We start from the raw sequence: 15,011 nt of genomic DNA, 5'->3' as shown, positions 1-15,011 counted from the left end.
CTGAGTGAGGCCCGTGTCCTTATCTCCACTTCCTGGTCCGGAGCGTGAGGTTCAGAAGCATCAGCACAGTGGCCAAGATCATCCACCCGTTCTACAGCCAGCCTGCCAGGTTGGCCCCCAGCCTACTTAGCTGTGTGACATCAGGCAGCGCCTGAACCTTTCTGGACTCAGCTTCCTCATCCGGAAGTAGAGATCATAAAAGCACCTGCTTTATAGGGTTGAGATGAGGATTAAATAAGATGATAAATGCAACACATGCGGAACAGGGCCCGGCACGTAGGAAGTGCTGTGCTGAGTGTCCCCCTTGCTGTTATTACTGTCCAAGGTCATTCAGGTAGGAGGCGGGAGAGCAGGGTTCTGGAGGGGCCCCTCCGTGGGGCTGACCCCTGCTGGCAGCTGACCTTGGGCCCGCGTGAGACTGGACGTGCTGACCCAGGCTGTGGAAGCAGCAGCCATACCGCCACCAGGCCTGTTCCTTTGCTGCAGGCATGTGACATATTGTGGTGTGATGTGTTTTCCCCTCATGGTGCAAGATGTGACTCAGAGGGGCATGCTGGGGAAATGAGTTTCTTGGATTTGCCCACCTCATCGCCCCTGCGTTCTTTTGAATTTCTCTGAATCAGACTTTATATCTGGCTCTGCCATTCAGCAGCCTTATTTATGCAGAAAACAGCCCCACATTTCCAACTTGCTCAACAGCCGTAAAGATTCATCTTTGGCCCGGGGGAGGGTAGCGAAGGAGGGGAGGGAAAAAAGGAAAAAGAAAGAAAGGAAGAAAAAGGAAGAAGGAAAGAAAGCGCCAGCAACAATCAAAACAACCCTTTTCTCCCTGCGTAATCTGGGCAGCTTCCAGGAGGATAATGTCTTTCCACCGTGAATCGCCCCCTCCCTCCCAGGCTGTTTTCACAGGAAGCAAATCCTGGAGCATTTTCAATGTGCCCCTCGAGGCAGAACAATGAGGCCCTTGAAGCCTCGGAACCGCGCTTCCTCCAGTTATCCGGAGCCGGGCCGAGCCCCTCCTGCGGCGGGCGGGCGTGGGGGGCGCGGGGACCGGCCCCCGGGTGGGGGAGGGGCGGCCTGCAGGGCGGGGCCGCGCCGCACGAGGGAAGCCCATTAGCCAAATAATAGGTTTGGATCCGACTGTTTTGCCAAGGTACCCGGCATTTATCCGGCTCCCCGATTGGGGGCGGGGAGCAGGGAGGAGGCGGCGCGGATCCAATTACGGCTGCTGCAGCCCGGTCGCCGGGAGGTGGCGGCGGGCCGGGCCGGGCCGGACCCAGCCGGGCGGGCGGAGCGGGGGACCTTCCGCGCGGGAGCCCCGGCCGGCCGATCGGGGGCGGGGAGGAGGGAGGGGGTGGTGGGGGCGCCTCTGCCCCGGGCGCCCCGGGCCCCGCGCCCCTCGCCCCGCGCGGCTCCCCCGCCCGGCCCGGCTCAGCTGCCTCATTGTTTATTGTGGCGTCTGGCTCTCCCCCTTCCCGTCCCCCTCCCGCGCGCCGCCCGCCCGCCCGCTCCTTTCTTCCCTCCTCCCGAAAGAAAGAAGAGCCCGTCTGTGGAGACGAATGAGTCATGAATAAACAAACAGCGTGGGGGAGCTGTCACTCCGAGCTGACTTCCTGGCCGCGCTCGGCTCCGCGACCTCCCGGCGGGCCGCAGAAGCCCGGCCGGCTGGGGCGGGCCGCGGGGCAGGCTGGGCGCCCGGCGCGGGTGGGGTGCGCGGCACCCCGATCGCCCGGCTGTCCTTGACCACGGCCCTCACGGGCATCGCGGCCGTCAGCGGGAGCGGGTGTGACCTGAAGTTCCCAGACCTATCTGCACACGCATGCTGAGGGCTGGGAGTCTGATTTCCCCGGGCTTGACAAAAGCCATACGCCATGGAAAGGCGAGGCATGTGAGCATCTGCCGCGTGGGTTCATTTCCCTGTGCCGGCTCCCCCTCTGTGATGTGTGCTGCAGAGGCAGGGCCGCTGGGAGGACCCGTGCATATGGGTTGTGTGTGCCCGGGTGCCTGTCTGGAGTGTGGGATACACAAGGGCGTGCGTCTGTGTCCGGGCTGGTGGCCAGTGTGTGTGTGCGCAAGTCTGTTATGTGACCATTTTCCAGACTCTGAATTTGCTTCTGCCACTTTAAGCTTTGAGATTCTTGCTTTGTGCTTAGTTCTTTACTTGGTCCTTTTTCCTTTCCCTTGTGTGATCTTGTGGGTCATTCAGGGCCATCTCTCCCCATTAGTGAGGCCCCCGGCCCCAGCAGACCTCCAGGGTCTGGCCTGGCTGGCCTTAGCGTCCAGCCAGCTGTGGCCACACGCAGGCTCACAACGCTGAGTCATGCCTGGCGAGAGCAGAGAGGAGCGGAGTCTGACCAGGAACCAGGCTGGGTGAACCCCCCCTGTGGGGAGGGCACTCTGGGCCTGGCCTGCGAGTGCCCCTCATGAACTCTTGAGCCTGGGGAGAAGGCCTGGGCTAGCCCAGACATTCTGGGGGCTTCTCGCACAGAGAAGGACCTGCCTCATGGGGTCAGAGACAAGGGCAGGAATTGGGCATTTCTTCCCTGGCAACCACACACCCTCACAGGGGTCCGCCCCAGGGCCAATGCTGATGACAGGTCTTCAGGAAAAAGGCTGGTGAGGCCAGGCCAGGCTGTAACTCAAGCCCCTGCTGCTCGGCTGGGTCCGGAGCCCTGCCAGCACTGGCCCTGCTCCTTCCAGCTCCAGGCTGGAGCTTTGCATGCAGGAACAGATCCCCCTGAAGCTGAAGCAGGGCACAGGTTTGCTGCCTTCTCCCCAACCTCGCCTTCTTGTGTAGCCCCACTGCCTATGCCTGTTTGCTGGATTTGGTTTCCTGGCCCTGGAGTAGTGGCATTGGTTGTGGCCCTGACCAAGGAGGCAGACTCTGGGAGCAGGGGGCCAACTGTGGCCATTTTCCGGCCTCCTCATCTTTCAGCTGGCAGGTGGCTCGGAAGACTGGATCAACATGGGTTGGGAGGCAGGTAAATGTATGTTCATAGCCTGGCTTTCTTCCCTTTCTGTGTGACCTAGGGCAAGTCGCTTAACCTCTCTGAACCTCTTTCTTCTTTAAAATGTGCATAACGACCCTTCCCTTGTGCAATGGTTGCAGATACTAAGGAGAAAATGGTTGTGAGCCCTGCACACTGGACTTGACATGGAACAGAGGCTCAGAAAAGAAGAGTTTGCTCTCTGTCCACCCTGAGCCCTGCTCTGGACCTACATCATCAGGGCCTAGAATTTTGGCTGCCCTATCTTGTTCATCCTCTGACCCAGATAGGTGTGGGCCTGTGGGCCTCGTCTGGAATTTGAGGACTCAGAAGTGGCCTTACACAGTATTAATTGGGGTCTCTAAGTCCCAGGGCAGCTTGGAGTCTGGGCCCAGCCTTCAGAGCCAGGCCCATGTAGGCAGGACAGCAGGGACCCACAGTATCTTTCTGGGGCTTTCCCTGTGGGGAGAAGTCTCCACCCATCAGGTCACACTCTGGCTATGCTTCGGCTGGCCTTGACTTGTAGACAATTTGTTTGGTCTATGTGGGATTAAGAAAACAGCCAGTACTGAGGAATGAAGACATTTCATGTGAAAATGTGCATTTGCAACTTCCTTGAAAAATGGGGGAGATTTGTGCATTTGCAACTTCCTTGAAAAATGGGGGAGATTTGGCCACACTGGGCTCACATTCCTATGTAGCATCTGTGGTCTGGAGCTGAGAAGTGGGGGGCCCCCTTGGGCAGTACATGTGCCCTCCAACTGGTTGTGGCCCTGACCAAGGAGGCAGACTCTGGGTCACTTTCTGTGTGACCTAGGGCAAGTCGCTTAACCTCTCTGAACCTTTTTCAGGGGCAGACCCCACCGCTCCCTGCTGCCGTGGGTCTTAAACGTGAGTGTGCCAGAGAATCACTTGCGTGTTCAAACACAGCTTGCTGGGCTCTACCCTAGAGTTTATATTTCAGTGGGTCCAGAGCGGGCCCGAGAATTTACATTTCTAACAAGTTCCCAGGTGCTGTGGCTGCTGCTGGCCCAGGGACACACCTGGAGTACCCCTGCCTGCACCGTATGAGGCCAACTTGTGGTCACCATGCATCATCACACTTGGCCCGTTGTTTGCGTAGCAGGGAAATATTTGTCTTCACATTCCAGCGAAGGTAGGAAAATAAAAAAGGACAGAGTGTCATGTGTTTTCGCAAGATGGAGAAGGCCATATTTCTTAGGGGATATGTGTTCACAAGCAAGCGATCTGCATACATGTCAAATGAACACAACATAAGGTGCCACAGAGGTACCTGCCCTGAGCATGACGTGGAGAACGTGCCAGGTGGGCACTATCTGAACTCGATTCTTACACCTGTCCAGCTCACTTTTTGTTACGTGGTGGGCCCTGCGGGTGTTCTCGCGTGTGGTCCCTGCCCACTGCACTTTATTCGTGGAACAGCTCTGATTTGCACCCGTTCTGTTGTTGCTCTGTGTCAAGACGTGGAGACAGAGTGAATGGGACACGGTCTTTACCCTCGTGGGGCGCACAGCCCGTTAGGACAGACGGACAAAACACACCGAACAGACACACACACAAAAGAAGGAATTACACATTGCCGTGACACTCCTGGGATGTGCTGGGGTGGAGAATAATGGGGTGTATGGGGACGCCTTTAGTCTGAGCGGTCAGGGAAGCCTCTCTGAGGTCCCTATAGAGGGAGTGGGGTGGGGAGAGGAGGTTGGGAAGCAAATGGGGGACTGGACCGAGTCAGCCTCAGTCTCTGCCCTGAAAGATGGAACCCACACGGGGAGTCAGGAGACCAGGGTTTGAATCCTGGCCCCTGGATCACTCCCCTCAGCCCCTCCTCCTACCTCTATCACTTTAACCCCCCTCCCCCCCACCCGCAAAGCCCAGTTCCCCTTTCACCAGACCCAGGGGGCGTTCCTGACCTTCTGGCCTGTGTGGCGCCCACCCCATTCTCTCTCTCTCTCTCTCTCTCTCTCTCTCTCTCTCTCCTTTCTCAGTTGCTCACTGGTCCTCTGACCCGCAGCTCTGACTGCTCATTCACTCTTGGTGGGCCTAGCCACCCAAGACAGACCTCGTCTGTCTTGTATAGACGAGGAAACTCAGTCCAGTGCTTTTAGTGTCCCCCCCCCCCCCCCCCCACTGGTGAGTTGCTCTGTCAATGACTTGGGTCGAATGGCAGAACTTTTCCTTCCTCTTGGCTTTCCTCACAGAGTCCAGCCCAAGGCCGAGCGCGGAGTAAGTGTTCCACACACGCTAGGGCCTGGGCCTGGGCTTGGGCACGGATACTTTCCGTATTTGCACCTCCCAAAATGGCTAAGGAATCTTGCCTGGTGTGGCAAACCCGTGACACGTTCTTCCCATATTGTGCTCACAGCAGACATCACTAATCCATCATGACACTCGTCTCCATCGAGCCCACGGAGAGCAGCAGAATCCTTCTCAATGCACAGTCCTCCAGGAGGCAGATGCCGATGAGTTGGGAGTTGATTCGTGGGATGACAGTTATTAGCCCCTCCTGTTTGAGGAGCACGTCTAATGTTGCGTGGGTCTGGTGTGGCCTCCGGGGTTAGTAGAAACCCGGGACATGGACTTAAGATGGCATTTTAGGTACTTGAGTTGGGCGTGGAGGTGGGGGCTGGACCGATCTGTTAGCTAATGAGAAGAGAGTGATGGAAGCTGATAGGCCGGGGCAGGGTGGAGACAGACTCTAACCAGCTCAGGGTCCTACGGAGTGCCCACGTGAAGAAGGGAACACAGGGTGTGAGGCAATATGGCAGGAGTGAGGACTCAGAGCTGGGCTCTGGGGATAAAGGGGGCTCAGTGGGTCCTGCTGGAGATCCCTGAGGGCTGGCCAAGGACTCCTTTGACTGCCTGGAGGATAAGGCTCTGAGAGAACAGAGCCTCCTATGCCACCCAGCCTGAAGCGACCTCCTCCCCAGAGAGCCAGAACAACCTCTTCTCCATCCCCAAGTCATAAGCAGAGGCAGCCCGGGGCCCTTTGGCGGGGCCTTTGTAAGCAAAAGAAGCTTTTATGGAAGTTAGACGTGGGTATCTGTGTTCTGGGAACGTATGTGGTCATTAGGAGAAGGCCCAGGGATGCTGATGTCCATCGGATCTTCCGTCAGGACTCTGAGGAATGGCCTAGAGGTCTTGCAGCCCTGCTGTGGTCAGAGTCGCTGGCCACGGGCTGGGCGTGGCTTCCGAAGCTCTGGCCTAAGGGTAGAAGTCAGCAGAGTGTAATGGGAGGGGCCTCCCTACCTCCCCCTGTTAGCTCCTCTGGCCCTGTGCTTTCTTTCCCTCTTCTCCTGCCCCAGTTCTCTGGCTCTGACATGGGGTGGGGTGCGGGTGCCGCTCTGCGTACTCTCAGCCCTGTGAGGATGGCCCCCACCATGCCACCTGCTTGTTCACCATTCTATCACCGGAGCGAAGCCCTTGAACAAAGGAATGGCCGACTGATTGAAGGAAGGATGCTCCTTTTGTAAGCTTGTGATGCTTTCTTGCTCCCTTAATGCCTGTGATCTCTGCTACACTATAAGCTTCCTGAGGGCAGGGATTGAGGCTGGGAGTCCAAAGCCGTATCCCTGAGCCCAGCGCCGTTCCCTGCACTGTTCCCTGCGCCGAGAGGAGTTCCACGAGCCAAAGGCGAGGCCGCGTCTTCTTACTGTGCCCTTTGGGCTCTGCTGATTCTGGGTCTGGTACAGGAAGGTCCTGGGGCAGTTCTGGTGTGGGGGCCCTGGTGGTCCCTGAGAGTCCTGGACGCTTCAGATACGTAGCACCGCTCACGGATCCCCACGGGCTCTGCTACTCCCACCACCATGTTTCTGCTTTCCATTCCCCATGCCTGGGGTTCCCTCTTCGGCTCCGTTTTGGCCCTTTCCAAGTCCTCTTGGTTCTTAAGGCCACTCCCTCCGGGAAGCCTGGCTTGGAGAAGGCTTCTGCGTGCCCCGGGTCTCCCCTCTGCTGACCCCACAGGATCTGTGGTCCTCGTAATCGTGTCCGCGAGAAACGGAAGCCACCACGCTTTACGCAGGCTGAAGGGTGGTGATGGGCTCATGACTCTGGACCGAGGTCTCGCTGGATCTTGTGAGCAGTTCTAAAGCTGTGCGGGGACATGCCTGGCCCTGTCATGGGGCCACCACCCCACTCTGGCAAAAGAGCGTATCTGGGTCCTCACCTGCAAGGAGGGGCCTCGCTCACCTCCACTCATGTGGGCTGCAGGCACGAACAGACCTGGCCTCTTCCTCCATAGCCTTTGCTTCTTAGCTCCAGGGCTCAGGTGCCAGGCTTTGGGGATTGGAGACGTGGTTCAGGGTCTGGGTGATGCGCCCCAGTCGGATGTGTGAGGTCTGTGGTGACTCAGCTCTTGGCGTTTCGGATTCCTCAATCATGAAATGGACATCTTCTCCCATGTTATAAGGTTACTGTGGAGATTATGGGTGCCGATGTGCCCACCCCCCTCCTGTCTTGGGTCCTTTTTGTCTAAAGGGTTTTGCCTGGCTAGCTCCTACTCATCCTTCAGAAGGTCTGGGCTCAATGTCATCGCCTCCAGGAAGCCCTCCTTGGTACTGGTTCTGGCGTGAGTCTCTGTTTAGGGTTGGCCTCCCCCATTGGACTGTGAGCTCCATGGAGGCAGGGGCTGGCACTTTGAAGGCCTTCAGTGAATTATTTGCTAAGTAAAAAATAAATTTAAAGTGAGTCCTACGGAGTAGGACCTCCCAAGTTGTAGCTGTTTTTGTGACGCATCAGAGGTGGCTGCCTGTGGAAGTTGTATTGGTAGAACTCCGCAGCCCGCCCATACAGCCTGCTTTCCCCGGGAAGTGCCTGCCCACATGGGGCTTTACGTCCTCTCGGCCCCCAAGGCCAACCCCCCAGTGTTGGTCACTGAAAGCCCCAAGAGAAAGTCCTCTGTGCCAGCCTCTTCCGGGATCCATGGTGGGTGCGGAGAGTGTGGGCACACAAGCTTCTCGATTTCCTCCGCCTGATTAGGGGGCCTTGGCTGCCCCTCTGCCCACAGCTCAGAGGGGGCATCTCTGCTCACTGTGTTCATGCTCTCAGCTGGGGTTTCTGGGGGTCATTGCCCACACCTCTCCAAAGCGGGTCTGGCTCTTGAATCTGCTTCTAACCATGAGCCTGGTGCTCACGTCCCCTTATCAAATCCCCCAGGTCCTGGATCTTTTATTTCACTCCTCTGGGCCTCAGTTTCTTCATCTGTCAAACGGGAACAAGAACCTTGTAAGGTGGGTGGTATTTTGAGGATCCGGCAGAATCGCCAGCTCACACAGCACTTTGCAGTGTGGAATAGCCTCTCATGTATATTCTCCCGACAGAGTGCAAAGGCTCTTTCCTGGGGGAGTTGGGGATGAGTCGGGTCCTGGGGAGATGAGATATCGGAATGTAAAATTTCATGGTGCCATGGTGTGGGTGCAACTCTGGGGGCATCATCCAGGTGGCTACAGTATATGTGCCCCTGGCAATAGAACCAGGCGGCAGCACTGTGACCTGGGACAGACAGGCAGCTAACCGCGAGCTGTGCTTAGGGGAGATGTGTCTGGCGCGGCCAGTCTATTCTTCAGGGACATGGCTTACCTGAATTCACAGATCGGTCACTAGCGTCCAGAGGGCCCCCAAGCAGCAAGGAGAGCAGTCTTAGCGACGCTTTGCATCTGGGCCCTGCTCTGCCTGGACTGCATGGCCTGAAGGATGTCCCCGCCCCCCCCACCCCATGGGGGGGACACACCTGCCTGGCCATATACACGTTTCATGTGTGCACACATGCACGCATGTACACAGACGTGCGGCACTCTAGACCGACCCTCTCACTTATGTGCCCTTGAATGAGCGTCTCATGTCCCTGCATAGGACACATGGAAGAAGTGATTACCGAGCAACTCCCAGGAAGACTGTTCTATCGGATTCCCTCTTGCCTCTCACCACTGCCATTTTACGGGGAAACGGAGGCCAGATAGTGGGAGTGGTTCGCCCAGGATCCCACGGCAGGGCAGTGTCAGAATGAGTAGCAGCAGTGAGAGCAGGTATGACTCCAGAGTGCCCTTACCTGGTTGGGGTTTCCTGGTGAGGTGACTGCTGGCCTGAAGGAGTGCCCACCCTCCCCAGCCCAGCATCCCATCTTACAGACAGGGAAAGAACTTGGTTGTGATCTTCCTCAAAAGGTCCTCACACCCCAGAGCCTGCAGGATGGAGACTTACAGGCTCTGAGTTGAAGCCCTGGGCTGTGGGTTTCCCCCACACCGCTGGGAAATTCCATGTCTGCAGCTGCTGCTAGGAGAGTAAAGCTCATGTAGACTGTAACTTAAAAATAAAAAAGGGAACTTAATAGGCAGGGTGTCCTGCAGGGGCCTGGGGTGCCCAGCCTCATCCAGAGGCCACCCACTGGGGCTGCCCACTCAGAGCACCTTGCCCTGCTGGGTGTCAGCCAGCAGCCCTGGCTGGGCAGCCCTCTCCCGCCCTCCCTCAGCCCTGCCCCGGCCCTGCCCACACAGGCTGCCCCCGGATTCTCACCTCCCCGGCCCTCTGGGCTTTGCTGGCAGGCCCCGGTAACAAGATGCCCTTTGTGTGTATTGGGTGGGGGAGGGGCTCTTGCTTTGCTTCTTGCTGCTGAGTCACAGCTCCCTGCCAGGCTCTGGGGACAGAGAGTCGCAGGTGACCGTCCAGGTGGCATGGAGCCTAAGACCTTGGAGATGGCCTCGGGCAACCCCTACCTTGCACTGGTGGGGAAACTGAGGCTCAGCGAGGGGAAGGGACCGCCTCATGCTTTCCTGGAGGGCGACAGCCAGACAAGACTCCCCTCTTGTGGTCTACGGGACACAGGCTTGTCATGTGGTCATCACAGCGTCCTACTGCCCCCCAGAATGGCCTGGGTGTGTGTCTGTCCCGTGTGCACACAGGTTCACACGTCTGTGAGGGGATGCTCTTGAGCATTCCAGTGTGTAAGTGTTTAGCATATGTTTGTGTGCTGATGTGTATATTGGCTTTTTTAGGGCCCCCTGTGCCTTCTTCCAGAGACACCCATGGCTTGTCCTCAGCTGCCCGTTCTGCTTACCTCTTAGGACCTGCCTGGGCTTACCCTGGCCCTGTGCGGGAGGCCTCTGCCTGGAGAATGCCAACCAGCATGGGTGAGCACTTGTAACAGGCAGCTCAGAATCTGGCAAAGTCACACTTCTGCATTTAAGATAGGGTGTCCTGTGCCCCGCCCCCTGCATTGTGCTGTGTAGGACTTAGCAGCGGGGGCCCAGTCAGAACTGTGGGGGTGCTTAAGAACAGGGGGTCCAGAGCCAGGCCACCTGGGTGTGAATCCTGGCTTTGCCATTTCCTAGCCGCGTGATTTGGGCAAATTACGTCTCTCTGGGCCTCCATTTTCTCATCTGCAAAATGGGATAATCACAGCCTTGCCTCACAGAGTTGTTACAGGGACGGCATCTATACTTGTAGAGTTCTTAGAATAGCATGCAGTGCATAGTAGACCCTCAAGAAATGTGGCTGATTATTGTCACTATTATGATTATTCTTCACAACCCTGAGAGATCCCGTTGGAGATGCCAAGGCCTGAAGGGGGCTCTTTAGCTTCTGGCAGCATGAAAGACCTACTTCTTTTGGATATAGATAAGCAGGCAGAAAGGGGTGGGGACTGTCCCTGGGCGGAGCTGCCCATTCTGGCCTGTGCCCCCACTGAGTGGTGCCACCCTGAACAATCGTGCCCAGGCTCAGTCTGCACAGTGCTGGGCTGGCCCGTGCCTCTGTGCTCCCAGCCTCCCCAGCCTCTGAGCAATGCCAGGCCCCAGGAGGCAAGGCAGGGCAGCCGTGAGGTTGTACCCAGTGCTCCTCCCTCTCTGATGGGCCTCCGGTGGCCTTGGCGAGCAGTTCCTGTTGCTGCTGCTGCGACGACGTCCCACCTAGTGCCGGGACCGCCATCTGGGCCCGAGGGCTGGGCGAGTGGCCTGCCGGCCATCTGCCTGCTTGGAGCTGGCTGCTTCCGAAAGGCAGCGGGGCGTCTGCGAGAGCTGGGGTTGCTGGAGGAGGCTCGGAGGCGGTTCTCTGGCCTGGGCAGCCTGTCAGGCCCCAAGCTGCCATGGGGAGGCCCGGTCCCCACAGCTTCCTGCCCTAATTCTCCCCTCGCACATCACATAGGGCCTAGGAGCCAGGAAACCTGGCCTGTAGTACCAGCCACTGTAAGGCCGTTTGGTCTCAGGAAGTCCCCACCCTCCCTGGCTTCAGGTTTTCCATTTGTACAGTGGGCAGCCGGGACTCCGGTGCCCTAGATTTCTGTCTATTCAGTGGTGCCTCTGGACCCAGGTCTGAATGGGGGAAATGTTTGGGACTGGGGAGGTTTTCCTGATGCGACTTTTTCTTTTAGCTCAGACTCTGGGAGTTGGCTTCCCAGCCAACTGTGGAATTACACAGAGTCCCGAGTGATCAGGTGCAGGTCAGGTCCAAGTTGGGGTTCTTGCCCAGCCCCGGCCCAGCCCTGTTACCTTGCATGGTTGGTGCAGAGTGACAAGTCTTTGAGAGGTATCAGTCTAGAGAGCTGGCCTGAGGAGGCAGCTTCTCATTCATTCATCCGTTCATTCATTCACTTATTCTTTCAACCATCTATTTGCTCATTCATACATTCATCCACTCATCCATTTATCTATCCATTCATTTATTCACTCATTCATTCATCCATCCATTCACTCTTTCTTTCAGCTATCCACCTCTCCATTCTTTCATTCAAGCATTCATTCATCTGTTCATTCATTCATTCACTCATTCATCCATTCATTCATTCACTTATTCATGCATTCGTTCAATCATCCTTTTATCCATTCATTCAATAGTTTACTGAGCATCAGCATCACGCCTAACGCTGTGCCATTCTCTTGGGGATATGATGAGCACAACAGTCAGAGATATGCCCATTGCCCATCCATTACCACCCAGTGTGACAAACTCTAGGATGGGATGACTTAGCAGGGAGCTCACTCCAGTCCAGGAAGCCTGCTTCTGAGATGCCATAATGGAAGGGAAAGTTGGAGGGAGTTGGGCATGTTTAATCTCCATTATAGCCTTAGGAGATAGATAGTTGCCATTCCCACTCCAGGGAGAAGGAAAGCGATGCTCAACAAATCAATGCATAAGTGGCTTTCCTGTTGTCACACCCAAGTAAATGGCAGAGCTGGGATTTGAACCCTCCTCTGACTCTGAATGCCCTCAGGCCCCTACATTCTCTGAGTGCCTGCTAGCCATATGCCGCTGACCCTCCAGGGAGGGCATGTACCAACCCCAGATGGCTGGGCAGACCCTCAGAGGGTATCCCATCCAAAATGATCATGGCTTAAGTTGGACTCGTGGTTTCTTCCCAACCCTGGCTCACATCCCCCTGGCTCACTCTTGATTCTGCCCTTCTCCTTGCTGTTGACAACCGATTCTGTTGATTCCGCCTGGGTCCCGAATCTGTCCCTACCTTGCTGCCTCCACTGTCACCATTCCTGTCCACCCCTCATCTTCTGCCTGCCAGGTGGCTAAACCGGCCTCCTAACAGGGCCTCGGGAGTCCAGCCCTCTGCTTCCTTCTGCACACAGCTGCCAGAAGGAGATTTACAAACAAGTCAGAGCAGGGCACCCTCGTGGGACCTGCGCCCCAGACCTAGTGGGTGCGGCCCGCGTGATACGCTCCTGCTTGTCCCCCGTGACTCCGGCCCCACTGTGCCCCTCTCTCCTCTCTTCCCCAACTTCCCTACCGGTCCCACCTCCTGGCCTCTGGGTGCCTGGCGTCTGAGCGTATCTGCTGTGTGACATTCTCTTTGCCTGCGTCCTGTGGGCTGTCGCCTTTTCAGTCTTCAAAGAGGCCCTCCCTGACCATTCTACCAACCCCACCCACGCTCCATCCCGTTACCATATTTGCTTTCTTCAAGGCGCTTACACGTTTTGCTGAACTCCTCACTACCCTAACTAGAATGTAAGCTCCAAGGTGCAAAAGCATTTCCTGACCTGTCTGTCCTGTGTCCCAGAGCCCAGGCCACAGCCGAGAGGGTGCTGAAGGAACACTCATTGAATGAGGGAATTTCCTGGGGTCACAGATGCTCAGTCAGAAGGGACCTTGGTCTTTCCTTTACTGGATCTTGGAAATGGCCTTGCTCCCTTTCACAGCCCCAGCTTGCATTCCCCTGGGAACAGGGAGCTCACTCCCCTGAAGGTAGCACTGTTCGTCTCTGGCAGCTTGAATTGTTAGACATGGTGCTTATTCTGACCTGAAATCCACAGGGCTTGCTGAGCCCAACACGTCTGAGGGCACTTCTAGCCTATCTCTGGAGAGTGTGGCACGATGAGGACAGAACGGGGACACAGAGTCACAGGTCCTGGGTTTGAAGCCTCCTCTAATCCACTTCTCCGAGGGCAGTCACTGAGTCTCTGATCCTCGGACTCCTCTCTGGAACTGCTGGGAGCTCTTCCCCTCAGGGTTGTACTTGGATCAGAGAAAACGCGCCAGTGTGCCCAGACTGGTACCCGTTTAATAACTGTTGTTGGAGTTTGAAAAAAAAAGTCTCCATGATTTCTTCACTACTCAGGGCATGTAAGCCCTCACTGTTCTTTCTGCTCTGGGATGCATCTTCCACATAAAAAAAAAAAAAATCAAACCAAACCAAACTAGAGCCCCAAAGACCACCCCTGCTCAGATGGGCCCGGCCGCTGGAGGGAGGGGGGTGCGTGGGGGCGCCAAGCTCTCCTGCGGTGACTGATGGGGCTTTGCCTTTTGGAAAGCATTGCAGTGCAAGGTTGCCCAAGGTCACTGCCTCTGTTCTGTGATTGCTTTATGAAAAGGGAGAAGAGTAAGTGGGCAAGATTTCCAATTTTTTAAGGAGATGGCTCAGAGCCAGTCACTGGGCACCAGAGGAAGGCAGCTGACCACACATGGCCACATCCTGAAAGTGCCTGCAAGGTGAGGAAGGAAGCAGATATTTCTTGAGGGACTACTGTGTGCCAGGCATGCTTGGGCGAGGCCAGACATTGCTCTAAGCTCTTTACGTGCAAGAGCTCATTTAATGGATGTAGTCCTCTCTCCACCTCAGTGAATAGGCCTCATCGTTCCCACGTTAAAGGTGGGCTTTGCTGTGGCGAAGGGACGTCAAATAACATGTCTGGGATCCCGCAGCCAACATGGATGCTATTTAACCCCAGTCTCCCAGCTACTGGGAGGTGAGGATTATTAGCCACACTGTTTTATAGCGGAGAGCTTCAAGGCTTGCAAGGGTGAGGCAACTTGTCCGAGGCCACTCAGCAAACAGGATAAGGCAGAGCTGGGATGTGAACTCTGGTCTGGGCGGCTGCTAGGCACTGCATCATTCTGTGCTGTGCAAATTGGTTGATGCCCTTGTCTTCGCCCCCTTCGTCTGTCTCCTGAAATGGATGGGCCAGGGAGGGGGGTGGGCTGGAAAGGCGGCGGCTGACCGACTTTGAGGACCGGCAGGGGTGGTGGGAGCTAAGCCAGCCCTGGAGCTGCCGTGGGCCCCTCTGATTTCCCCGTCAGTGGTGCCCGGGGCTTTATGTGAACGGCTGTGTTTCCAACACAGACCTAGAGGAAGAAGCTGAAATCCCCCCATAAACCTTCTGCTCCTTGTTAAGCTTCCTTCTTTGTTATCAGAGAAGTGTCAGGAAAGACTCAGATAAAGAGACGGTGTCTGGGCCCCACCATCCTGGAACAGACCCCCGCACACCACAGGATGAAGTCAGATGGGAGAAGTCCCTGGGCTTGAGCCAGGGCCTTCTTGGGGCCAAGTCATGAGCTGGCCCAGAGTGCTGGCCTGCACCCAGCGTGTGAAGTCCTCCCTGCCTGCCTCGGGGACACTTCTGCTGTGCCCTGCCCACCACCATCAGAACCTCCTCCCAGGAAAGGTTGGGAGAACCAACCCAGAACCCAGCGGCCCCTGGAAGTCGGGATCTTTGTCTCTTCATGACTAAACCCGGGCCCCCTGTGCCGATGTAGGAAGAGTCCAGCTTCAAGGGTTGGGAGGAGACT

General features: G+C 56.6%; 1 protein-coding gene across 2 annotated transcripts in view; it reads right to left on the bottom strand.

Moving 5' to 3' along the window:
- RPS24 (ribosomal protein S24) overlaps positions 1-15,011 on the bottom strand; it is a 1,165,472-nt gene that overhangs the window by 324,462 nt on the left and 825,999 nt on the right. The window contains exon 5 of one of the 2 annotated variants that reach the window (XM_049646268.1): positions 4,346-4,358. The exons of the other annotated variant lie outside the window; for it this stretch is intronic. Coding sequence (XP_049502225.1) covers positions 4,353-4,358 — 6 coding nt within the window. The 3' untranslated portion in view covers positions 4,346-4,352. Of the gene's footprint in view, positions 1-4,345; positions 4,359-15,011 lie in introns of those variants that run through there. 2 annotated transcript variants of the gene reach the window in all.

Source organism: Panthera uncia, chromosome D2 (genome assembly GCF_023721935.1).
Source record: "Panthera uncia isolate 11264 chromosome D2, Puncia_PCG_1.0, whole genome shotgun sequence".
In the NCBI taxonomy this organism is placed as follows: Eukaryota; Metazoa; Chordata; class Mammalia; order Carnivora; family Felidae; genus Panthera; species Panthera uncia.
Note: the sequence above shows the minus strand (reverse complement) of the source record. Positions and strands in the feature narration are given on the sequence as shown.